The sequence below is a fragment of the Clytia hemisphaerica genome, unplaced genomic scaffold, assembly GCF_902728285.1.
Source record: "Clytia hemisphaerica strain Z4C2 unplaced genomic scaffold, Clytia hemisphaerica genome assembly, whole genome shotgun sequence".
NCBI classification, from domain to species: domain Eukaryota; kingdom Metazoa; phylum Cnidaria; class Hydrozoa; order Leptothecata; family Clytiidae; genus Clytia; species Clytia hemisphaerica.
The window spans coordinates 669,613-695,458 of NW_027104233.1; the positions used below are offsets into that span (position 1 = coordinate 669,613).

General features: G+C 35.7%; 4 protein-coding genes across 4 annotated transcripts; 3 read left to right on the forward strand and 1 right to left on the reverse strand.

The window, feature by feature from the left end:
- Positions 1-2,484: 2,484 nt before the first annotated feature.
- Positions 2,485-6,129, forward strand: LOC136815964 (anaphase-promoting complex subunit 5-like). The gene has a single exon (XM_067072386.1). The coding sequence runs from the start codon at positions 2,528-2,530 to the stop codon at positions 3,686-3,688; it is 1,161 nt and encodes a 386-aa protein (XP_066928487.1). The 5' UTR covers positions 2,485-2,527; the 3' UTR covers positions 3,689-6,129.
- LOC136815990 (anaphase-promoting complex subunit 5-like) lies at positions 3,740-4,855 on the forward strand. The gene has a single exon (XM_067072412.1). The coding sequence runs from the start codon at positions 3,740-3,742 to the stop codon at positions 4,853-4,855; it is 1,116 nt and encodes a 371-aa protein (XP_066928513.1).
- Positions 6,130-7,947: 1,818 nt separating the features above from the next.
- LOC136815991 (uncharacterized) lies at positions 7,948-8,631 on the reverse strand. Its single transcript, XM_067072413.1, has one exon. The coding sequence runs from the start codon at positions 8,629-8,631 to the stop codon at positions 7,948-7,950; it is 684 nt and encodes a 227-aa protein (XP_066928514.1).
- A 4,158-nt stretch (positions 8,632-12,789) lies between these two features.
- LOC136815965 (uncharacterized) lies at positions 12,790-21,673 on the forward strand. The gene is made up of 18 exons (XM_067072388.1): positions 12,790-13,301; positions 13,440-13,584; positions 13,751-13,810; positions 14,151-14,213; positions 14,366-14,437; positions 14,515-14,598; positions 14,742-14,873; positions 15,129-15,276; positions 15,775-15,852; positions 15,970-15,989; positions 16,335-16,767; positions 16,892-17,030; positions 18,726-19,004; positions 19,163-19,666; positions 19,920-20,059; positions 20,426-20,509; positions 20,746-20,868; positions 21,043-21,673. The coding sequence occupies exons 1-18, from the start codon at positions 13,069-13,071 to the stop codon at positions 21,234-21,236; spliced, it is 2,931 nt and encodes a 976-aa protein (XP_066928489.1). The 5' UTR covers positions 12,790-13,068; the 3' UTR covers positions 21,237-21,673.
- The last annotated feature ends 4,173 nt before the right edge of the window (positions 21,674-25,846 follow it).

Below are 25,846 nucleotides of genomic sequence, written 5' to 3' on the forward strand. Positions count from 1 at the left end.
CCCCCGGAATTGGCTGATACGTCTTCAAAAATACAATATTTTATGCTGACGTCAGCATTTTTGAGAGAATTTCCAGCGAAAGATACCCCTTTTAACAGATGCGTCTCGAAGAGTACTATCGATTAGAGGGGTCATTTATAGGGTTTCCTAGGCTAGATCATGAGATATTTGAGTTTGAAATTTTGCTGACTCAACGTTTTTCAACGTTTTTGGCCCTTTTCTGCTGAGTCAGCAAAATTTCAAACTCAAATATCTCATGATCTAGCCTAGGAAACCCTATAAATGACCCCTTTAATCGATAGTACTCTTCGAGACGCATCTTTTAAAAGTGGTATCTTTCGCTGGAAATTCTCTCAAAAATGCTGACGTCAGCATAAAATATTGCATTTTTGAAGACGTATCAGCCAATTCCGGGGGACTAAGTCCGCCAAATGAGACAAATGACCCCATTTTGGAGATCTACTCTTCAAGCTCTATCTGATGGTACAATCAGTTTTAGATAAATGAGAACTTCAAAAATCGACTTTCTAAGGACCCCCAGGCTAAAATGACCCTACCCCCTTCAAGCCCCCATAAAAAAATTTCCCCACCTTTGCCAGCTTGGCAAAAACCGGTTTTGGGGTCCCAAGGGACCATATGATGGGAAAATAAAATAAAAACCCATATTTACTAATTGTAAGGGTAATCCTGGATCGCCGCCGGACTAAATCGAATTCCAGCAATCCATCAAACACACGCAAGATCTTGTTCGAAAGATCATTAACCAGAACGTTGATATGGTTGCAGGTAACTCGAATGATATACCTGATTCACCACCTGATTCAAAGACTTCATTCAATGAACGAAAGCTGAACGAATTGAAAACGAGATCTTCACCAAACGAATTGAAGGCCATCGACATCGCATGCTCACATGGTGCATCCGCGTGGTTATCATCGCTGCCTATAAGATCTGAAGAATTCTCCTTGACGAAAAGAGAATTTTTCGACGCAATTTTCTTACGCTATGGCTGGGATATGAAAAACCTACCAACCGATTGTGTTTGTGGATGCAAGTTCAACGTGAACCATGCCCTTCAATGTAAGGTGGGAGGATTTATCCATATGCGCCATAATGAGTTGGTCAATATTACGGCCAACTTATCATCCATCGTATGCAAAGATGTGGAGAAAGAGCCGGTTCTCCAGAAGAAATTCGATCGTGATCCTGAACTTCGAGCTGACATAATGCTAAGAGGATTTTGGCAACGGCAACAGAAGGCATTTCTCGACGTAAGGGTCTTTTCCCTTTTTGCCAGAAGTTACCAAAGCCAAAATCTTGCTAGCACTATGAAGCAGATGGAGAAAGAGAAGAAACGAAAATATGTGAAACGAGTCCTTGACCAGGAGAATGGAACTTTTACTCCTCTTGCCTTCTCTTCCAATGGTGGAATGAGTAAAGAGACGAAGCGTTTTTATGGGAGATTAAGCGAACTCATCGCCGAGAAGAATAAATCTTCTTTATCAGAGACTTCTTTTTTTATAAAAAGAAAACTTTCTTTCAGTTTAGTAAAATCAAGTGTGGTGTGTCTGCGAGGCTCGAGGTCCTGGAGACGCTCTTCGCCTTTCAGTAACACGACAGCTGATGCAGAGGCCATAAATAGTTTTTCTTCAATTTCATGAGTCTATTTTTTTTTTTTTTTCAGGTTATTTTTTTTAGGTTATTTATAGGAAGTGTGTTGTTTTCTTTTTAGATTTATTTCATTTTGAGTTATCTAAACTTTGTTTAGTTTATGGCATGCCGTATGGTTGGTTTTTGGTAAAAAAAAAAAAAAAAAAATCTTTTGCATTGGAAAGAGGACGGATAAACTTAAATTTTGAGGGGTCATTTGTCAAATTTTGTCAATTAGATCAAAAGTTATTGTCTAAATTCTAAAACATTACTTTTCAAAAAAGTCGAAAAAAGGCGAAAAATGAGATTTTTTTATGTTTGCTAAAATTAAGCTATTTTCAAAATAAGTTCTTTTTGAGGTACTGCAAAATGAATTTGATTTTTTTTTAATTATATGGATTGATTTTTGAATTTTAATTATATGAATTTGATTTTTTTTTAATTATATGGATTGATTTTTCTAGATTTTATTTCGTTCAGGCTCTTATTTGTAACTGTTTGTAATGGTAAAGATTTCCAAAAAAATAGCCGAATATAAAATCCCCAAGAAAATCTTTATCTCAATCCTACTACTGATGGGTTAATGAATGAAAATAGATCTATGATATTTGGTTCTAAAGGGCGTGTCAAGTCTTTTATACTATTCTATGTTGCTATTTTTTAATAGAACTTTCATTATTTGATTTTAAAGCTTTAAAAACAATACCTTCTCTATCGATACAGTTAAAACCTTGCTAAATCAAGAATCAATGAGGTTTTTGCTTATTATATCCTCTTTTGTCTTTCTAGACTTCACCACTTTACCAAATACTGATAACTTTTTGTTTCGTTTTAGAAAAACAAAAACATTTACTTAAAATGTAAAATAAAAACAACCATGGCAGTTATACCTTATGAAATTTCATGTGGAGTGCTTATCCACGTCTTCTGTCAGAAGATACAAGACAATGAAGGTTGGGACAGCGAGTATGTCTCTAAAGGAACACAACAAACTTTTTTAATTGGATTATTAAAAATGCTCAAGAAAACCAATTCAACATGGCATGAATTTGTTGACACCATTAAATCATTTTGTTGGGAAGATTTGTATAATTCCTTTTTGAAGGAGGTTGAATTACTGGAAACTGAGGATGATATATTAGATGTCTTCAAATCTCTTGAGGAACTGGTGATCGACCAATCTTCGTCCATAAAGCTCTCTACACAAAACACACCTATAAAGCGGACAAGCGTGATTGGCCTCTTCTTACGAAAACTAGTTTTAAAATTCAAGAAATTGACTTTCGAAAAAATCCATCTGTTATTCATGGATTATGTTAAATATAAACAACTTTCAAATCCATTTGAGGAGACAAAGCAGAGTTTGGAAGATAGCGAACGGAGTATGGATCTCAGTTGCGTTGATGAGAATACGACCAGTGACGTCAGTTTGATTGAAAATGAAAGTAAGGAAAACCAGCCTTCACCTGTCAAAATAATACCCAAAATAATTGAGAACCAGAAAACTCAGAATAATTTAAGCAGCCGTGAAGGAGTGTACCAGTTTATAGAAGAGAATGTCATTATGCTTGAAAATAACTCTCATAACGTCATGAAACCTAACCAACTCCAACTGAAATTGAATGAAATCCAACGCTCTCATTGGCACATACCAGATGTTTACTATTTATCATTCTTGAATTATTTACGAGTATCTGAATTCAATAAAGCTTCTAAAATGCTTTCACTCTATTTTGACCAAAAGAACTTTCAGAATCAAGGCACTAATGCAGACCCAAGTGAACAAGAGAATCACCAAAGTATGTTTAAGAGGTTCAGATATGGAGCTCTCAATCATGGTATTATGCATTACCAACATGGAAACTATGCTCAAGCAATGACAGTTTTAAAGGAAGCTGTATCCATTGCACAAGAAACAAATGACGAACTCTGTTTAAAACATGCCATCTTTTGGATACATGTTGTTAAAGAAGAGACGAACAGATTGGATAACAAAGATTTAGAATCTCGTTGTTGTGAATTAATCAAAGAAATCTAAACTGAAGATGAGAATGTTATTGATAATGTACCGGAGATAGAATCCTTGGATATGTTACGTTGCTCGAAATTGATGGCATTACGTGGGTTACGTACGCCAGATTTCATTTTATCCAGCATCTCTAGAATGATCGTCTCAAACTCTAAAACGTCAGATTCTGCATTGCTAACTCGGTCATCGATCTTAGATTTCTATGGGATGAAACTTCTATCTGTATTTAATTCGCAGTTCCCTTTACAACGAACCAATAGGGGTAAATTGAATACCAAACGCCAAATAACTGAGGAGAACTTTACTGTAGCTTTATGTCATCTGGCAATGCATTTTGGATCCATCTCCTGTCACAACGAGGCGACAGCCATCTTGAATTTTCTCCAAACCCAACACGAATGTTACAGTCGTTATTTGCCGTTAGTTAAAGAGAGTCGTCTTAGATTAGACTTTTCTAGATATATTAATGAGAGGAATTTGATAAAAGCGAAACACGTTGCTGATTTTTTCATTGTCTTCGATAAAGATGAGAGTTCATACATGCATGCTGTTATTGATGCCATACTTGGTAACCACACAAAAGCGTACCAACGAGCAATGACCTTAAATCAAGAATTATCTTCACACGAGAAGAGAACAGTACCCCAACTAAAGATCCGAATTCGTTTGTTGTTGATCGAGTTGAAACTCCTATCTCAAGATTCGACATCTTGCATTGAAGATATTCTTGAGTTAGTAACCGTTTTGAAAGAATTGAAAACGACAAGCTTTTTGATTGAAGTCCAAAGTTGTTTGATAAGGTATAAAATGAAGTTTGGATTATTCGATAGAGCCTTGAAACTCATTGATGATGTATTTATTACTGGATTTACCAACGGGAATCCGTACCAGTTAGGATGTCTTTATTTCTTACAAGCCAGAGCTACGACCTCAAAACTAGACTCTGAATCAGAAAAAGACCCGGAAAATTACGAAACCGTATTAACCCTTTACGATCGTTCGTTTACGTTTTTCGAGAAAGCTGGAGCTAAAGCGAGAATAAGTGATGTTTATTACGAACGCTCTTTGGTTTATCATCGAATGGGATTAAGTCAAGAGCGAAACACTGCTGCAACGCACTTTCGTTTGTTAAACGAAGAATTAAATGGTTTTTGGAATGAGACTTTCTTGTTCTAGGAGTATTATTTATTCCTTTATTCGGAACAAGACTGCAATTTGATTACTTTGAATAAGACTCTCTCTAACTTTCTCTCAGACTTTGAGTTTCTTGAATGAGCAATTATTCCAGATTTTCAGTAATTTTGTAAATTTGAGTTCTAAAACGCTAATGGCACAAAAAATGTCAAAGACATTGACTTTGACTTTTGCAGATAGGGTACAAAATCGAAAATTAAGATTTTTTTATGTTTGTATGTTTGTATGGTTAGAGAGTTATCCGAGTGTTATTGCAAGAAATGAATGAAGTTAATTCAAAGATTTAAGATTTTCAAAAAAAAATCGTACTTTTGACGCAAGGGTTAAATTCTGTTTCTCCAATAATTTGTTCCGGTACATAAAAGTTTTTATACATAGCGTGCGTACTATCACGTACTAAGCACTTGATCTGGTGAAATAGAGGCTTTTCCAGAAAAAGTTCGTACATGGGGAGGGCGGAGGATATATAGTGTCCGGGGGGGGGGTAGTGAAAAATCTACAAAATTTGCCTTGTCCGGGGGTAAACTTGCTCTGTTTGGGGTAATTTTGCTCTATTTGAGTGTTGAGGGTCTATTTGATGTCCAGGGGGTCAACTGATGCTTGTCCGGGGGTTAGACCTGCCGTCCGGTGGGTCAAAAGTTACAATGTTCTATTCTATTCATTTTCAAATTGTTTCTTTTTTATATCATATACGTTATTGAAGGTCAAGTGTCTTAAGTCGAGGAACTTGGTTTTCTTAAATGTACATAATTTCATTTCATATAGTTTGTATTTTTAAAGCTTCACACAGTTTTTATAGTTTACATTTATAGTTTATATTTGTTTCTTAGTTTATGAAAAAGTCTTCGTTTCGTGTAAAATAGCATCTTTGTTTCATCTTTATTTTATCTGTTGATCCTTCTTACCTTAGGTTATTCTACTGGGGGCTGAGAGGTTTTATGTCAGGGGGTACCTAATTTTTAGGGGGGGGGCTAAATTTTCTGGGGGGACCTAGAACCCCTCTGCATACCATGTAAATTTCCAAAAAATATTATATCCTCAACCCCCTCCCCCATATTCAAATTTATTTTGGAAAAGCCCAGTTTACTTTAACTCTAGACCAGGTGAAAGTTTTGTTGATTTTAGCTCCACAAATTCAGATGTTCTATGGTTTTGATTAAATTTAGTTATTTTTTCTTCGATATACTTTTTTAGGAAATATTTTTTGTTGTTGTGTAACGTAATAATATCCACAATAGAAATTACAATATAATTAACCGTTAAAAATTATCGATTCTGGTCCGATAATTGGAAAAAATAGAGATACCTTAGTCGAGTATGCAAAGCCATATGGCTTTAGGGGTACAACATTGTTTTAACCCTTTTAAGTATAAGTTTACTGCTCAGTTTTCTGAGATAAACATGACATTAAACTGCATATGAAAGAAATTAGAGCTCAAGTTTTCAGAGAAAATATTGATACTTATTCGAGCGCTGTGATACTCTCGATAGAGACCTCTCAGGCACGTCAGTGCGTCAGTCCTGTTCTTCCATCATCTCACACTCTGCAGACTATCATCAGTTGTAAAAGGGGTTACGCACGAACTCATTTCTCATTCCCGGCGAAATTTTCCCATTTACAACAGAAAAGGACCGAGACTAGCCCAATTTTTGTTAACTTGTTTTATGAAGTTGGGTGTTATCTACCGTACTTACACATAACAATCCAAACGCTTCCTTATCAAAAGCGCTGAAATCCCAAAAAAGTGGCTATACCGCAATTTTGCGATTTTGGCGCTTTCGATTACTAGGGGTACGTTAGCCTAGTGAGAGCCACTATGTTCTGAAATCATCCTTCGTGTGCACAGAGTTGTTAAAAGCAAACTAACTTTTTTAAATGATCAATTAGGTCCATAAGATCACAAAAACGAGTGGTGAGAAAATTTTTGACCATTTTGCTGGTCCCCATGTGACGTCATCACTTTCGCTGGGGCTTGAAAATGAAAGTGAAAATTAGAAGCTCATATATGGCTTAAATGAAAGATATTTATCCAAGGATTCCAAAAAATATCATAACATATACCTGAAAATCAATATTTGAGAAGCTATAAAGGAGAATAGCTCAAAAAATGACGTCGTCGATGACGTCATCGACAATAAAATATCGTCAAAATTGTTTGACTTCAGAGGTTGCCTTTTTGAAGTAGTAGGATTTGGCTCGTTCAATATCCGCATCATTTAGGAGTAGGTGTCTTTCCTTGGTAGAAGCTGAGGGATTTGGTTTGTGAAATTTTTTGAAGCTATTGATGAATTTAAGTACGTAAGCCATCACTCTGATTACATGGTTGAAATTTCTCCAATTGGGATCGATCAAATAATTTGAGTATTTGTAGTGATTTGAAACGGCTTCTGGAATCATTGACTTGGTTGAGGATATGTAGCATTCGATACCTTCCTTGTGTACTTCTTCTCTTGACTCTTTCTTAAGATGTTGTTTCTCTTGCGCTGTCAGTGAGATGTCAGTAGTAGTCTTGGCTGGGAAGTCCGAAGGGTTGCTTCTCATCCATTCATATCCGTTGATCCACTTTGAATGTTGGTCGACATCTTGGATGGCTGTGCATCTTCTAGTGCCCAAGTCTGCAATCATGTCCTCTGATCTGACATATTTCCATTGGGATGTGTCTGTAAATCTGTGGACTTCAGATACTCTGTTTCTTGTCCATTGCTTTAAATTCAGGTGAAGGTTACAAATCCAATAGAGACTGATCTGAGAATCTGTAAATTTGATGCTCGACTTGTGTTTATCCTTCAGGGCTTGTTTGATTGTATGACCAGAGTGTGCATTGATCATCGCTGCATATAGCTCTGCACGTGGTTGAGTGTATTCATCTGAAATGAGTTTGGATCTACCAAAGATGAATTGACAGGAGAATGATCCATCCTTCTTCTTGAATCGAACATATATAGCGACACAAATGAGGCTTTTGCTTGCATCCCCAAAGTCAAGCGTCTGAATGTCCAAACTTGCAGCATCTTCTGGTACAACGGCTCTTTGATACTTGATTTGTTTGATTTCATTCATCATATCGAAATGGTCAAGCCAAATGGTCAAGCCAAATGGTCCGGATGTTATCGGGAAGAGCATCATCCCAATCCAATTTCCGAGTGACAAGGTCGTGAAGATCTAGTTTCATGGTGGCAACAATTGGTGTGATTAAACCAGTGATGTCGTAGAGTTCAGCTACCTTGGCCACGCATTGTCGTCGAGTTAGGTTCTCAGGTACCGTAGATACAAGTGTTGGTTTGCGACCTCGTGATTTTTTGGCGAAGTTGAGTTCTTGCACATCGGGAGAGATTTGATCTTTGAGTGGAAACCACTTGAGTCCAGCCACTCCAACCGATTGACCATCAGCAGATAGAGACTCTTGAGGAGGTCTTGATGAAAATGTGAAGCCTTTGAGGCCAAAGCCACCGTGATTGACAGTAACTTCTAGATCGTCTGCTATTGATTGGACTTCTGTCATGCCTGATGAACCTGACAGACAATCGTCCACGTACACATCTTCGGAAACAATCTTGTGGACGGTAGGATATCGGTCCTTGAGGATTCGGGCTGTCTCTCGCAATCCTCTCTCCGCTTGGTTGCCGCTTGACTTGATTCCATAAATGAGTGTTTTTATGACCTTCTCTTCTGGGGGCTGTGAAGGGTCCAGTGAGTCTTGCCAGAGATATCGTTGGAGTCCCCAGTGACATTGGTCCAATTTGATGGAGTTATACATTTTTTGTACATCAGTGTGGAATACCACAGAGTGGCACCTCCACCGCACAAATATATCAACCAATCGATTCATACTGCTGCGTCCTTTTGCCAAGATGTCATTCAGAGAGAATCCTGTGTCGGTGGGCATTGAGGCGTCGAATACCACTCTGCATGGCGTTGACACCGAACTCTCCTTCCAAACGGCACGCCATGGTATGAAATTCTGGTAAGGTGATTCTTTGAGGATTTGTTGAGATTCTGTTGATAGATTTTTGACGTATTCTACATATCCAAGCTTCTGAAGTTTTCAGGAACAAAAGTCATCGGAATCCGACAGCTGAGCAAGGGGTGCCAGGGGTCGCGCAAAGGGAAAATGAACTGTGATATGCGCCCGTTCGCTGCGCTACATTATTTACTTTTTTCGAAATGGCGTCTGTAGCGGCAGTGGAATTTCCATCTGATTGCTAGCTGATTTTATTCATAATCTGGAATACTTTTTTGTTGGATGCTCCTTTAAGTAAATCTCTTGAAAACATTATTAACTAATTGAAGAATTATCACAATTTTTAGATTCTAATTGGATTGAATTGCTTTGGATTCCATTCTATTCGATTAGTTTGATTTGTTGTGTCGAAGAGAGGTCGAATGTTGAATGGTGTGTGTCTAAATTTTTATAGGTAGCTGCTGCTGGGAGTAATTTTTAATGATAAAGAGTGTTTTGTGGTTGAACATATCTCCAAGAACAACTGAACATAGTGCATTGGGGGGAGTGGAATACAATAGGTATTGAAGCATTCAAATCTTTCAAATTTCACTGTTGAATATCTTCACTCTAGCTCTTTCCATTAGCATTTGTGTTTCGATTGTTGATTCCGAAACAATACTTGTTTCTACACAGGCCTTGTGGATGAGTTAACCTGCTCAGCATTTTCACACTGTTTCCCTTTTCTATTTTATTGAGCTGCACGTGCAGCGGTGTGGTGCAGGTAAGCTTTCCCAGGCCCATTTCATTTCTGACACTCAATGATGACCAGCAGACGATCTCAATCGAACGGAATCGACGATCGAACCAGTCGAACCAAATCGAACGCAATCGACCGATTGAAATTCAATTGTCGAACGCAATCGAATCTCAATTGAATATTACCGCAATTTTCAGATTCGATTAATATTCGATTGCGTTCGATTGATGTTCGATTGCGTTCGATTGTCGATTCATTGACCCCCGGATTGTTCATCGCATAATTTCTACGGGAAATCGAAAGTAATTTCATTCAGCTTGTGATGTTTGAGAGCTTGGATGTTGGGAAGCTGCAAGAATAAAGCCAGACGATCTCAATCGAACGGAATCGACGATCGAACCAGTCGAACAACAATCGAACCAAAATGACCTCCTTCCCGTACCACCGTGGACCGGCCCTGGGGGTCCCGGCAGACGTTTCCGGGAGACCAATCGAATATTACCCAGAATTTTGACGTTTGATTGAGATTCGATTGCGTTCGACAATCGAATTTCAATCGGTCGATTGCGTTCGATTTGGTTCGACTGGTTCGATCGTCGATTCCGTTCGTTTGAGATCGTCCGGTGATGAGGGATCACAGCGTGAGTTGACTTAGGCGAGAGTTTGTTCACTTCACTGCAGTGAGTGGAAATCAACCTCAATCACCTGTGGTTCTCTGCAGCAGCAACCAAGGTCACACACTGACGACTATACATATAGAATGCACCCCCCCTCTGAGTTTAGGGGGGGATAAATCATTTTTGATTGATTGGGGGATGTATTTTTCAACAAATACTGGGGGCTAGCTTGCCAGGGGGGCTGAGTGTTGTGTAATAGAACTGGGGACAAAGCTAATAGGTTGAAGATATTTTAAATTATGTTAAAAATCTATGCTGTAGGGAAGGTTTTATCCCTCTTAAAAATTTTTTTTGTCTGCAGCGCATAAATTTATCGAGAATTTACATGCAAAATTTCTTTGATATTATGCTTTGTGAGAATTCAGCTGGGGGCTATTTTCCTTAGCCCCCCCCCCTGAAAAATGTTGCGGGCTGGACCCCTCTGCACACTGTGTGTATACCACAGTCACTGTCACAACCAACCAGAACCAACGGTGATGGTGTGTACAAGTTGGACACAGTTGACGTAGCAACATCAAATTTGATACAGTAACTTGCATCCGTGGAGGGAAACTTGCATAGCCATCAATTATGACTGACCAATCAAAGCAGCAAAATTTCAAAACAAATGAACTACACAGCTCTGCTCGCAGCTCTACTCTATACCATTTTTGTTTTGATTTGAATTTGATGACCAGCCAGGTTATTCATTTGAGGGCTATGCATGTTAGCCTCCACTGATGCAAGCTAACCGACTTCACGGTAGACCTTTTATAGGACACAATACTTATTTCGATTTAAAAGTTTAGCAGCTAAATCATTACAGCTCCAAAAGTTTAATAATCTTTCTAGGCTTGAAATAACAATTTCAAGTGGGTGGTTGGACAAATGTCCGACCAGGGTTAATTTGGCTTGAAATTATGATTTTTGGGTTGGACGAGGAGCAATTTGGGTTGGGCAATTTTATATTTGCTGTCCTACAAAAAGGTCTTTAAAATTTTAGTTAGTGTTAATGTTCCCTTGCTAATTCTGACACCCTTCTTAAGTTAACACGGCAATCTTTCATTAAATTAATCGGATTCAAATTCCTTGTTTTAGCCAAATTTTTGGAAATTGACTGAGAAAAATGCTTTCTTTTTCTTTTATCCTTTAGAGGGCAAATAAAAGTACATTTTGTGCACTTTTCTATCCAGAATTAACTTTATTCCGATTTAGAGGGATCTCAACCGGAATGAGGACGGGATAGATGGAGAAAACGAAAGTGCCCAATAACTGGTGAACAGTTTATACTGTATCAAAAAACTTGTTTTCCTACTTTTACTTTGCTATTAGGAGACTTCATATACCGAATTTCATCTCCTTATATGAGCACTACTTAAGGAGATACAAAGGAAATTAGCCAAAATAATCCCGATTTTACAAAATTTCCAATAAAAGATCACTGTGAAAGAGATATGTAGCAAATATACGAATTTTGTGCTAGCCAACACCTGTCTTTTTAGGTAAATCATTGCCGTTAAGAAATTTATGCTGTGAATAAGTTACTCAATAGATTGCTGTGATCAACATTATTGTTCTTCTAGTTGATTATTAAATAAAGAAGTCCTGGTGGTTATATCAATAGTGAGTAGCGGTTTTGCAACGGAGATATGATTGGTTGTTTACTCAAATGTGTTAAGAGTTTATTAACATTGATTATTATATGAAAAATATAAACTATCAGTTAAAGTGGTATTATTTTTGAAAAATGGCAAACGTATCGATTTTCCTCGAAAGCTGGAGACTTAGTGTTCAAAGTACACGAAGATGAATGTGGCAGAACACTGGAACAGAACAACAGAAACTGTGTTATATGTCTTGATTTTTCTCTAAAGGTACACCAAGTATTTGCATCATGGTCACAAAAACAGTTGAATGTTGAAGACAGTTTAAATGTGCTCATTAGAAAATTAATAGAAATCTGTGCCATGCCCAACGATCAAGTAATGCTTGGTGCATATAATAATTAGAAACATTTCAATAAGATACGATATGAAAAATGAAAAAACTCTCGAAATCTTATGTAAAATGTATTTTTCTCCTTGTTCATATACAAGTTAATTACTATAGTAAGCAAGAGAGACATGTATGATATGTATCAATGTATCTTTTTTTAAACCCATTACATTAAAATTTTGAATATTCAGGTCAACATATATTCGTACACACCTCAGAACTTATATGTATATTGTTCCTTTATATAACTAACTAAACTAACTGACGAATGCTTGAAAGAGCAGGAAACTTTAAGTATTAAGAAAAAAATTTTTTCCGTTCACATTTCTGAACTACATTGTTCGTTAAGTTTTTTTTATTTAAAGGAAAATGTCTATTTTAGCTTTGATTTAGGATCCATTTTAATAAAGTTAAGGGGAAAAGAGTAAATTTTTAATAAAAAATCAGGGACAATTATTTTAGGAAATTGCTGGCAATCCTGAGTGATTCAAATTATTACAAGTAAAAATCTTAAATTAATAAATTAATAACTAATATATATGGATAGAATAATGGATTTTATAGGAAAAGAGTTTGAAAGCAAACCTGAAAATTTTCATAGAGTGAGGATTTTAAACGAAGGTAACTTCGGATGTTGGTATCTTGGATCAGATTACAGTTGATGCTCTTTTACTCAAAGTTCCACTATTTAATATTAACAATACGCTCAATTATTTGATGAAAATCCAATTCATCTGGACAGTCCAGTCTTTTTTTTTGAAAACCGTTTGATGGAGTTCAATTCCTTATGTGTTATGAAGAAATGTATTTGATAATCCTTTTTTGTATTGCTTGTCCTTAGAGATGTCAAGTAAAAGAAAAAGAAAACCAAAAGGAATTTTACAGGATTGGTTCAAGAATGCCCTTTTGGACGACATGGCTGATGATCCTGACCATTTGGAAAAAGTTCCTAAGCTAAAAGAGGCTGTTGCAAAACGTCAAGCATCGTTAAAATGTCAACAAAGAAAGTCCTCAAGCAATAAAAGTAGATCAAATGCGACAACAAGCTCTAGGCAAATAGAATCTGAAGATGTGTGGTATATTTTTATATTTTTAAATGTGATTATTCTTGCTATATTCCATGATATACTACATAATATATTCCACAAGGATTTTTCTGTTTACTTTTTTTTGAGTTTAAAGGCATTTAATACCTAACTACTTTATGGTTTTAGGGGAAACAGCCATCGTACTTCAAAAAAGTCACACATGGTATACGAAAGAAGTTGTGATTTGTACCCTATCAAATCGAAAAAGGTTTATCGCATAGAGCCTGTGACTGAGCGACCTCCTAACTTTGTTCACGAAGAACTGTCTATGGTTTGTAATGCTAGATTTTTCCATATCAATATCCCTGTTATGGCAAATCTCTGAATTGATCTCGTAATTTTATGTTACGCTGACCAAAGCCTTCGTCAAACTAAAATTGCTGTTTTTACCTACAAATTGCTAAGATCAAAGAAAAATAAATTCCCCTTTTTATTAGATTAATCTCAGAAGTAGGATCACTGCAAAAAATGCTCAATCAAACAGCGAGACAAATCTAGTAAGTTAATTCTTTATTTAGAGCTATACCTTATAGGGCTATTATACAATGGCTTTTTAGGACCCAATTTTAAAAAATCTTAATCGCCTTGGGAATTGAGTATTCATTTAGTGAACAAAGAAACTACATCTTATTTTAACTGGTGTAAATGCCAGTATATATGAGTTTTGAGGATTTGATTTTATACAAATGAAAAATAAAAACTACGGGCTTAATGTTCTTGCCCAACATGTTCAATAACTTATTTTTAATAACTCCCTACAGACTTTAAAACATTGTAAGGCTTCCCTTCATACCCCTGCTTTAGATTTTTATAATGTTACAATAATTTTTTCAAAAGAATTCGCTGGATTTACCCTTTTGCCGTCAAGTGCCTCAAAGAAATGAAACGGAGAATTTCGAGGTTAGAAAATTTTTTTTTTACCTTTTTTGTCAGGAAAGAGGAAGTATATTATAAAGGAAGTATAGATATCAATTTTTTAATGGTGAAGATATTTTTCTCGAAATCTGTCAACAAACATCAATTAATTTTTGAATGTTGTTAACCTTTTTTAGTCGATTAACAATCCAACTACATCTTCAAGTTCAACAACCTCGCATCGAGAGAATGAAATAAAAAATTTGGAGGTAAGACAACGCCATTTGCCTTCTATTCAGAAATAATCTTGAACTATTATTGATACTTATGTACATTATATTTACAGCCAACGCAATATGATTACACATCTCCGTCAATTGCTGAACAGACCGATGTTGATGATGCTGGGGATGGTGACGATCTTTATGAGGTAACATATCTTCCTTCCTATTCACAAAACACATCAATGGAGAATGCTTATATAGCTATGAGAATCGGCCTTCGTTTTTCATTTTGTTACAAAAGTTTTATATTATTTGAAATGTAGAAGTTTCCTTGTTTTTTCTTGTTTAGGAGAGCTTGGAATCAGACCCTAGTGTCTTTTACGAATTGCTGGTTCGAAAATCAAAATGTTTCGTACCGATCGATGACCATTTCTTCACCGTTGTTGTTCCCGACTTTGATCCAGAAAAAATGGCCTTAATGGTAATGATTAAAATATTTAAATTCCTTGTTTTAATATTTTGATATTTTTTTTCATCGCTTGTAATAAGTTAACTTACAGATCCTCATAAAATGAAATTATTTGAGCTATGGAATAGTTTTTCCTATCGCTAAATACAAAACATAAGGAAATTACTTTTCTTTACAGAAGTTACATTTCTTTAGAGTAGGAAGAAAAGTTACATCAACCGTAGAAATCCTTTATAGAGCAATAACTCATGCATTTATTTTCTTTAGAAACGCAAGTTTGTTGTCGTTCAAAGGAAATGTGTTCTTGGGGAGGAAGATAAAATTCGATGGTTATATTCCTGTACATGTAACCCCTTTGAGAAAGCTCATATCGAAAGTCTCTCATGTGACACTGACCAAGTCCAAAGTGAAACAGGTACAACGACTTTTCACGATTAGGGTTGAGTACACGCTTTCATTTTTATAAGATTGATGTAAATCCATTTCATCATGGATATTCTTAATTTTTTTGGGAAAACCATCCTAAAATATTCTTCAAGCATTCTTAGGTTAGGATCCGAATTCAGACTAGATTTAGCATTTAGTACATACGTCTCGAGCATAAAATGGCATTTTTGTGAAAGGAGCCTTACTTGGGGGTAATTGGCGACTCATAATTGAAAATGCTCTAAAAATGACATTCTTAGCTTGAGTAGCAAAATTCCATGGTGGTGATATTCTTAGCATTATTCTTAATTTTTTGGCCATTTTCATCATGGACATTCTTATAAAGTGTATTCTTATAAGAAAAGCGTGTGAACTTCATTCAATCGAAACGACGTATGTACAGTTATTATAGTTATAACGAGATAAACATAATGTTTATTTGACATTATAAAACTACTCACTTGTTGAATTCGATCTTTAATGCCAGATTTGTGCATCCATGTCAAAGTAGCAAGATCATTGATAAACGAGTTGGAAGTCTGGGAAGAGAATGAAGACCCCTTCGGTAATCATTTCGTTGTTATCTTGTTATTTCTTACTGGCCAGATTTTTTTTAATTCAACAGAGAATTTTATTTTGATTAGAATGGTGAAAGTATTGTGTTTTTCTTTTTACGTTTTAGATACACCTCATCCAAAAAATGTAAGACAATTTTTGGTTATTCTTTTTTGTGTGTGTGTGTGTGGGTGTGTGTGAACTATTTTTCTGGATCCTATACCTTAAATCCTACAAAAAAACAACGATAAAAACTCATTATAAAAAGATCTTTAAATCTATTCTGTTTTCTTTTCCGGAACACTGCAGTTCCTTTTGTCGAAATATTTTTCTTCTCAAACGTTTGTTGTTTTTGTTTGCTTTTACATTATTTTGAAGGAGAAGTAGTTAAATGTTTTCTACAATTTATTTCTACGTTGCTTGAAATGGCAGCTAATTTAAATCAGAATTTGCATATTGTACATAGTAATTAACTTAAACTCTCAATTTTAGGACAATGAAATTTCAGAGATACCTTTTGCAACGGGAAAACTTCTCGTCGTTGTCGAGGGAACACCAGGCGTGTTAACTTATGATCGAAGAAAAATCTTCTGTTGTGTATGTTTAAATATATATTGCTGCCACTGTAATATGATGAGAGAGAAGCGAAAAGAAGAAAATCCGTCAGAGATTGTTGCAGATTTCTTACTGGACCCTCCTACATCCGTAACATCCGTACCATACAAAGAAACAGTTTCATGGAGAAAGATATCTTTCGACGTTCCCAACCCAGATACATGTAACCCGACGAAATTCCTCAAGCAGCAGGAAGGTCGATACATCTGCGAAGACAGCATCAATTGCAGATATTGTGGTCATGAAGTTTCACCGCTCATGTGGGAGGAGAAGATTCTGGTTTGCAAAAACTATTCCTTAGAATGTAAAGGTAACATGTTAAAATAATGTTTCCGATTTCAAGCTAACCATAAAACAGATCAAGTGAAACCTGAAACGTAATTTTTTTAAATTTTGATATGTATTGTAGATTTTATTTTTATTTTTTATTTCAGTAACCACTATGAAGTGTACAAGCTGTAACGCTTGTCTTCCGTATGATGGTCTTGACCAAGGAATTTTGAACATGGAAAAATTTCTGATCCACCATAATGTTATGCGTGACTATATGCTTCATTTCTTGCATGGAAATAGGTAAAAATCTTGAATAGGTAAAAAATCATTTTTCTAGGTCAACATTTTCTGTGTCAGTAATTTTATGCTTTCGCGACTGTGCTTTCATAGTTTGCAGAGGGGTATGAACCCCCCTAGGTTTATTTCATCCGCCCCTATATACCCATCCCCCCCTTTTGTAATGAAATCTTATCCCCCCCCTTTTTTTTACAGAAAATCCGTTTCGAAGGAAACTCGCTTTCCCACCTACCAGCAAAATTATCAACAAGAAAGAGTATGAAGTATTATAGTCACGAGCCAACAATGACAGAATATAACTAACTTACTTGTATTTGATTAGAAAATTGACCAAAATTTCCAAACCCCCCCTTTTTTATTTGATCCCCCCCCTACATTCCCATCCCCCCTAGTTTTTTCGGCAGATCTCGGTACCCCCCCCTACAAAGGCCCTCCAGAAAGTTGGCATCCCCCCCCTATTAAAAAGGGGGGGTGCAAACTATGGCTTTACTTGAAATCTATTTGAACTGTCTTTGCAAATTAAATATCTGATGTTTTGTTTCTCATCTATTGGGCTTTTCCAGAAAAAAATCGTGCACCCCCTGTTGAGGAGGTCCATTTCCGTTCCAAGGGGGTAACGTTTGAGTGCAGTGGAATTCCATAAGGGTAGACGAAAATCCGTCAAAAATAAGTGGAATTCCAAGGGGGTAATGATTGAAAATTTGTAAAAATTCGGAATTCCAGAGGGGTATGATCCTAAAATTGCCTGGAATTCCAAACGGGTAGGTCTCAAAAGGTTGGACCTCCTCAACAGGGGGTGCACGGTTTTTTTCTGGAAAAGCCCATTATAAACTTAAGTAAGATGGTGTAGAGGCAGGCAGGCTGGACACAGATTAAGGGTCGGTTTGGAACACGCACACAATTGAAGTTGATTGATGTATTGTGTTGACAGAGTTCAAACTAAAAAGTACAAAATGAAAATGATAAATATTTTGAACTAAAATGACAAATCCTTGACTAAATGACAAAATATCCTAGATATCCTCAAAATGCTCGTGATAAACCTCTAAAATCTCTCAAAAATGTGAACAAATCATAGAGACAAAATGACAAGAAAACATGACTGAAATGAGCTAATTCCAAAGAAAATTTTTAGGTAAATTCTATAATTGAAAATTGTACTGAAAATCCTATGGTTATCCTAACTTAAAGAGAGGCACTGAGAACCAAAGTCCTAGACAAACCACAGAAAAACAAAAGAACCAAAACTCACCGGCTGGCCTATGGGTGTGTGCTGTGAAATGCCATGCCAATAATTCAGTGAAAATTGATGAATTATAACTTGAAATTCATTGACTTAAATTCCAAATTTGTAAATTAAAAATAGTGACTTTTTCTCTGACTTCCCTCAACATACATCCATGTTCTGTCAGAAATGTGAAAATCAGAAAACGTGAAAACTCTCTGATCAAAATTGAAACAATTAAAAATGCGTAAAAAGATAATTGCTTTATGCTAATTATAAGAAAATATGTTTTCTCTAAGAAATATGCGATCTTTTTATAAGATCAAAGTTCATTAACACGAAGTTAAAATGATTTTGTCCATTTTATAAGCACAAACATTACAGATGGTGAGTTTTGAAGAATCCACTCTTTATAAGTTCTGACATGCATGGGGACAATTATATTTATAATGTTCTTTATTATTTTCATCCAGTTGTACGATCCATGGTTATTACCAGGTGCTACAAACCCTACAAGCTGGTAGTGGGAATTCAAGTTTCAACAAATTCGTGTCCTACAATAACTTCCGTTGTGCTTGGTACGGTTTCTTGAAGCTTCTAGATATCAGCCTCAGCGACAATGCCAAGTGCAATATTTGTGGATCAGCCCCTGACACTGTAGTTTGTGACGCAACAAGCCTCGGACACCAACGAAAATTTTTATCTCTGGCGCTTACAGATGATGATGATCTTCTATCATACCCCAGATTTTCGTAAGTTTAATTGTAATATTTTATGCAACCGACATCCAATAAAAGTTACCATAAAAAATTACATTTTTTAATGAACTTTTTCACTGAAAATCTTCAGACTTTTAAAACATAAATTGACTAACTTAACTAGTTTTTTTATCATTTACTTATTCTCATAGTCATTTCAAACACCGGATTGCCATTGCAGAGCCAGAGATCAGAAAAAGTCTAAAACGATGGTATGAGGTGAAAATGGATGTGCGTTCGTCCCGTTTATTTCAAGAAAACATGCGTTTGAAACACCGCACCATCCATAATATCATGCGATGGGCTTTAGATATTTTTAGCAAACGGTCAAAATTCCCTGTCAGCCTAAAAGATATATTCAGCATGCTAAGTTCTTCATCGCCTGTATGCTCCTACATCGACCCAGATCAAAGGTCCTGTGATCTGTTGTTAGAGATATTGAAACCAAACATCAAAGCTAACAGTGATAAAATGAGAGAACTTCAAACGAAGCACCCATTTTTTCACAAGCTGCTAGCTGACTTGGCCGTGGAAAGCAGTTTACCCGACATATGGAAAGGTTTGCTGCTGGACCTTATCGATAAAGCTCAGCAGCCTTTCAAAAACTACCAAGAACTTAGAACAGGGTCCTACGACACCGAGCCTGGATTTTCAAGGTAATTAGTTCAATATTTTATTTGAATTGTTAGCATAATTTCATTAATGGTTTGTCTACTAGTAAATGTAGAAATTAGCATGTTTCTTATTTTATTTTCTCTCTCTTCTCTCTATGTTTTGACAAGAAACTTAATTTTAAGTTGCTTGTGAATGAATTTGCGAAGATATCAAACTAGATAGAATCCTGCATCATTTAATTCACCTGCATTTTTGGGTCGAGACTGTGTATTGTTTTTCTATTTTTTTCTCCAGCTTCCCGAATCTTCCTACTGTGCGAAAGCGTGGTAATTTTGCCCAAGACAAGGTAAAGACCAAAACTGTTGAATGTAGGAAAAACCACAGGGGTCATCCGAATTTAACATCTGGAATATTTACAGTTTATTGCATTCATGGTAAGATATTTTTATATGTAACCTGTATCACAAACCCTGTCGCTAATGAATGTGCAATGAATGGGCAAGAGACTATAATTTTGAGAGTCTGTCATTATTTTTACCTGCAAACAATAGAATTTGAAATACTGAATAAAAAAGAATGTTTGGTTTCACATCTCTATTGGCATCATGTTCATTTATTTCAACCCACTGGCTGAGACAGGGGTGTTTATATGCTTTTAAATCGACTCAAATAAAATGTTTATTATTTTCTTTCTCATTTTCTTGCTCCAATGGATATTACTCTGAGAGGCTTTTATATTCTGCCCGACCCCATCAAGGTTTTATTGTCCGTATCTTTGCTTTAATCTTTCTTAATTTTAGGTATATGCATAGGATTTCAAGTCATGGACAAAGAAGAGTCTCCAAATATTCCATTCACGATCTTTCGGACGCGCTTTCCTACAGGTTATTTACTCTGTAAATATTTTTACATCAGATAATAGATGTGACCCGGGGAGGAAAAAAAAACTAAATAGAATAGATATTTTTGAGGAAAGAGCAGTCCATTTCCTTGTTTTTATCGGATATTCAGAATAACTCACCCTCTACCAGGTGTAATAAGAAACAAGCTACTTAAGTGTTGGGTTTAATTACAAACATTGACTGTTTAATAAAATCTTCCTAATATTTTACATTCTCAGCTCCAAAATATATCGTTTATGATAACGCATGTAACTTGCACAACTACGCACTGAACAGAGATCCTTTCTTCTTCATGAATTCGAAGTTCCTTGTGGATCGTTTTCATTGGCCAAATCACACAGGTGAGCTAATCTTGTACTGTATATGAATATAATTAATTGATTTATAACTTCTTATTTGTACCATCCATTTTGACAAAGGTTCAAGTGTAATTTTTTTTCACAACAATAGGCTCTAAATAATGTTAACCAGAAGTATTGAAATAAGTAATAAAATGTTCTCTTTGCATTTTCTAGCATGTTCATTGGGCTATTGCATGTCCCGATACAGAATTCTCGATGGAATGAACTCGGAGGTAAATGAACAACAAAATTCAAGAACCAAGAAATTGAAAACGCAATTATCCTACATGTCCCCAGAAAACTTCATGAGGCACTGTGAACTTTTCTTTTGGTTTAGAAATAGTTTGTGCAATAAGAAGTCAACGTGAACTAATTAATGTACTTGAATTTCTCGTGTGAAGAACTATACAACTATAAGGAATGATCGCAAATCAAGGCTAAAACTTGAAAACCTGTACACCTCGAATTCCTTCATTACGCGAACGGTTGATTTCTTTTTCTACGTTTTCCACAGTGGTTCAATAATAATACGGAGACTCAAAAATAGTGAAATTAAGGTAGCATTAATGTAAAAACCACTGCTTCGGGCTTCCTAAAAAGCAACATTTTTGCTTAGTTTGAACTATATAATATGAAAATTTGAAAACGTAATCCGTATTTTCAAAGACACCTTTTAAGATTTTATTGTATTTTTTATGTAGTTTTGCCAAAGCCTGTAAATTTATTTTATCATATCATATCCATTGTTTGTAAGGCATTATATTTGTGTTCATTGTATAAACAGTATTGAATATGAAGAATAACACTCTCACCTTTTCAAAACCAATCTAACCAACTGTCGAACTATTCTTCCTTCTGAAAATTTGAAAATTGCGATGAATGAGCTGATGAAAACCCTTCTGTCAGCCCTTCTGTAATGCCCAGCTTGAGTTAAAAATCGTCATTCTTGGTCTAAGTAAAGCCTATGGATTGTGGTCTAAGGATTGTGCTTCATGGTCAAGCAAAAAAAAAGTTGAGTCTTTTTAGTGAGATTTTAAGCCAAAAAGTCAAAAATATTCAAATATTGAAACAAAGATCAACCTCTAAACTTGGTCCTGCTTTACTTTATTCTGTCTTCTAGCAAATTGATTTGAAGTTTTACTACTGAGCATCTTTCCGTCATTCAGTCAGGCGCCCAAAAGAAAGAGGCTTCTAACTCCTTCTAGATCCGGAGTTATAAGCCTTTAAAGTTTGAGCTAGCGATTTTTTTTTAAATTTAGAAAAAAGGACCGGGGCACTTAAAGGGTTAAAAAACGTGAACAATAATTTCTGGGGATCCCATTTATAGAGCGCAAGGTATTCAAAAGGTATTTTTGCTCCATTTAGAGGTTTTAATCAAGATAACAGAGTTTGCATAAGTCAACCCTGTTCTTGTTGAAAGGCGTGAGCAAGATTTTGTGGGAATCCCATTTATAGTGCGCAAGGTATTTAAAAGGTATTTTTGCTCCATTTTAGAGGTTTTAATCAAGATAACAGAGTTTGCATAAGTCAACCCTGTTCTTGTTGAAAGGCGTGAGCAAGATTTTGTGGGAATCCCATTTATAGTGCGCAAGGTATTTAAAAGGTATTTTTGCTCCATTTTAGAGGTTTTAATCAAGATAACAGAGTTTGCATAAGTCAACCCTGTTCTTGTTGAAAGGCGTGAGCAAGATTTTGTGGGAATCCCATTTATAGTGCGCAAGGTATTTAAAAGGTATTTTTGCTCCATTTAGAGGTTTTAAACAGGATAACAGAGTTTGCATAAGCCAACCCTGTTCTTGTTGAAAGGCGTGAGCAAGATTTTGTGGGAATCCCATTTATAGTGTGCAAGGTATTCAAAAGGTATTTTTGCTCCATTTAGAGGTTTTAAACAAGATAACAGAGTTTGCATAAGTCAACCCTGTTCTTGTTGAAAGGCGTGAGCAAGATTTTGTGGGAATCCCATTTATAGTGTGCAAGGTATTCAAAAGGTATTTTTGCTCCATTTAGAGGTTTTAAACAAGATAACAGAGTTTTCAATAGTCAACCCTGTTCTTGTTGAAAGGCGGCTTGCATAAGTCAACCCTGTTCTTGTTAAAATACGTGAGCAACATCCGTTTTCTACAGTTAAGTGTAAAGCTATAGGAATCATTTTTGGCCTCATGAAAATTTATATTGCCAAAATATAAGAAATAAGACATAATTGATGTTGGTCAATGCACCCAGGGTTTGATGCACCTTTGAAGCAAGCTTAATAATAGTCTTTTGAGAATACATAATTTCCAACGGTAAACTTTACTCTGAAACTCGGTCCCACTCCCTTAGTTCGGTCCCACTTTTTTATGATTCTGATGATAAAGCTCATGAAAAAGTACATTTATTTGAAATCTGAATTATATGACCGGCCGGTAATATTTACCACAGCTTTTGTATCATATCCTGAGAAAAATCAAATATTTGGTCCAAGTGACCCTGGGTACGATATTTTATGTTGGTTGAGGTTCACAAGTCTCCATGACAGATAAAATTTTTGTCACATTGAGTTATCCTGTGTTTAAAGCGCTTCTTTTTAAATTTTCCTCTAAGTACTCTTAAAACTTTGACAAAAGTCCTCTCAAAGATGAGAAGCGTACCTAGCGATAAGTTCAAAATATCATTGTTAGTGCAAGAGGCTCTGGGTGGCGTGGGTTAACGCAGTGAAAAGAGTGGAGAAAACCAAACCAAATACTTGCTTATATCGGGTAACTGTTAATTGCAGACAACAGCAACGATCCTAGGGTCGTTGTCATCATTTCATTTTAATATCTTGGTTAACGATACTAATCCCTAGCAGTTGAGATTTACGAAAATAAAAATTATAAACTGTTATTTAGTAAGTTGGTTCTGAATTACCTAGATTGCTTGCATTCATCAATCAACACATTTATATATTTTCAACTTGATGGATACCATAGCTGGTAAGTTTAAACCATGGTTGGGTTTACCGCGACGAATGTACAGTAAAGTTAGAAACCTGATAGGTCAGACTAGAACCTTTAACCTATACAAGAAAAGGATTTACGCCGTGTAGTAGATGATTACGGATTGAATCTATAATCATGGTTGAAATATATTGAGAATTCCGGTTATTTTAACGTTTTTCAAGATTTAAAGTTCCGGCGAGAAAGTCAAGTTTGGGTTATCTCTTTAATTTAATCGAATATTTCAATTTGAGAGGGGTTGGCAGACTTCCAGGCTATATTCTGAGCCTTATTGTATTGGACTATTTTTTAACTTTTGGATCCTAAGGTCTTCAGTCTAGCGTTAAAACTCAGAGTTAAAACTTTACCCTTCGAACCTACTTTAGAGCACTTACAAATCCGATTGTGGTTTCAAAACTTCCCGGTGGATTTCCCTTTTTTCTCAAATGTGATGACCTTGGTTGTAGCGCTTATTTCTTTATTTTATTTCTTTGTTTTTGTGTAAAAGCCAGACCCATGCGACATAGGAGATTAATCTCTATTCTTATTTGGCTGTATTTCTTTTATTACAAACAATTTTTTTCGGAAAATGAATTTAGTTTTAGTTATTTTTCTTCTTTGTTCATCATATTTTTAGTAGCTTTTTAGACTAATTTACAGTAGAAGACTATCAGCTAAAAAGTCTAATAAAAACATTCTTACAGTACTTATTGTCAGAGTGAACGATAAGCAAGTAGTTCCGCATCTCAACAGATAAATAGTTTTCCATTTGAATATTCATAACCTACAAAAAAAACTAGCAAAGGTTCCCGGGAAAACTTTTTACAAGACATTTTGCTTTTCGCTGTTTTAGTTAAAATTTACCCCAGGCCATAGTCTGAAAGGGGTACGGGGATGTGCCATAACTTTTTGCGCAGATTTTGGCATTTGTCAGCAAGGGTAGTATCCCCTCGAAATTTTAATTAATGTATGTATGAATTATATTTGAAAAGAAAATATGCAACAGGACCAAACCGAAAAAACAGGCTACCAATCTGTTTATAGTAGACCATCATCATGACCGAAATCATGAATTTTCAGGGCTTACAATTTTGCCTAAAAACGCAAAAAATCGCAAATTACGTAAAAACTGCGGGTTTTCAAGCTTGGTAACATTCAAATTCCGAATCAGCACCCTCAAATTGAGTAAGAAACATGTCAAAAAGTTGGTCACAGACATTTTGAATTTTTTCTTTATTTTTGAAACAATAACAATCCACTGGCCACGGCCTATAGTTTGTAGTTCTGAGATAACAAAGTGTAATCAGTTCCAAATGCCTCCTAAAGTGACTTGTGACATTGTGACTTAATTTCTTGAATAAAAACCAAACGCATAGAAATTAACGAAACGATATATGGGAATGTAGATGTCCGCTCAGAAACATCAGTCTTTTTTATTTTTAAGGGGGCTTCAGTCCGTTAACTATATACGATAAAACTTTATTCAGAAATTGACAACGTGTGTACTTTACGAAGTCGATGATCGTGTACACGTGAGGCTTTGTTCATATAGCAAGAAAGTTTCTTGTTCATAGCAAGCTAGGAAGACCACAAGCAGACTGTATATTAGAGAGCTTTGTACACCGAGATAAAGTTTCTTTTTCTTTTCTATATAGAAAATAATCACTACTATAAAATACAAAAATATGATTTCATTTACATAACAATCTGACAATAGGTTAATATGAATAAGGGCTTTTTACTTTTTGATCCAAATAAAGTGGTTTAAAACTTCTCGATAAAGGCCGGGGCGTATCATCTAGGGGCGTATGCTTAACAAAAGGGCTAGATATCCAGAGGGGAAGTAGAAAAAAAGGTATTTATCTTAAATAAATAATTTTTTTTCTTCAATCTTTAGGGTTGTTAGTCATGGATACCCATAAAATATGACGAAATATTAATAAACTGTATTCAAGTTTTAACTACAAGGAATGCAAAGCAAAAAGCAAAGAGCAAAACAAGCAAAATTATGTGAGAAAGAG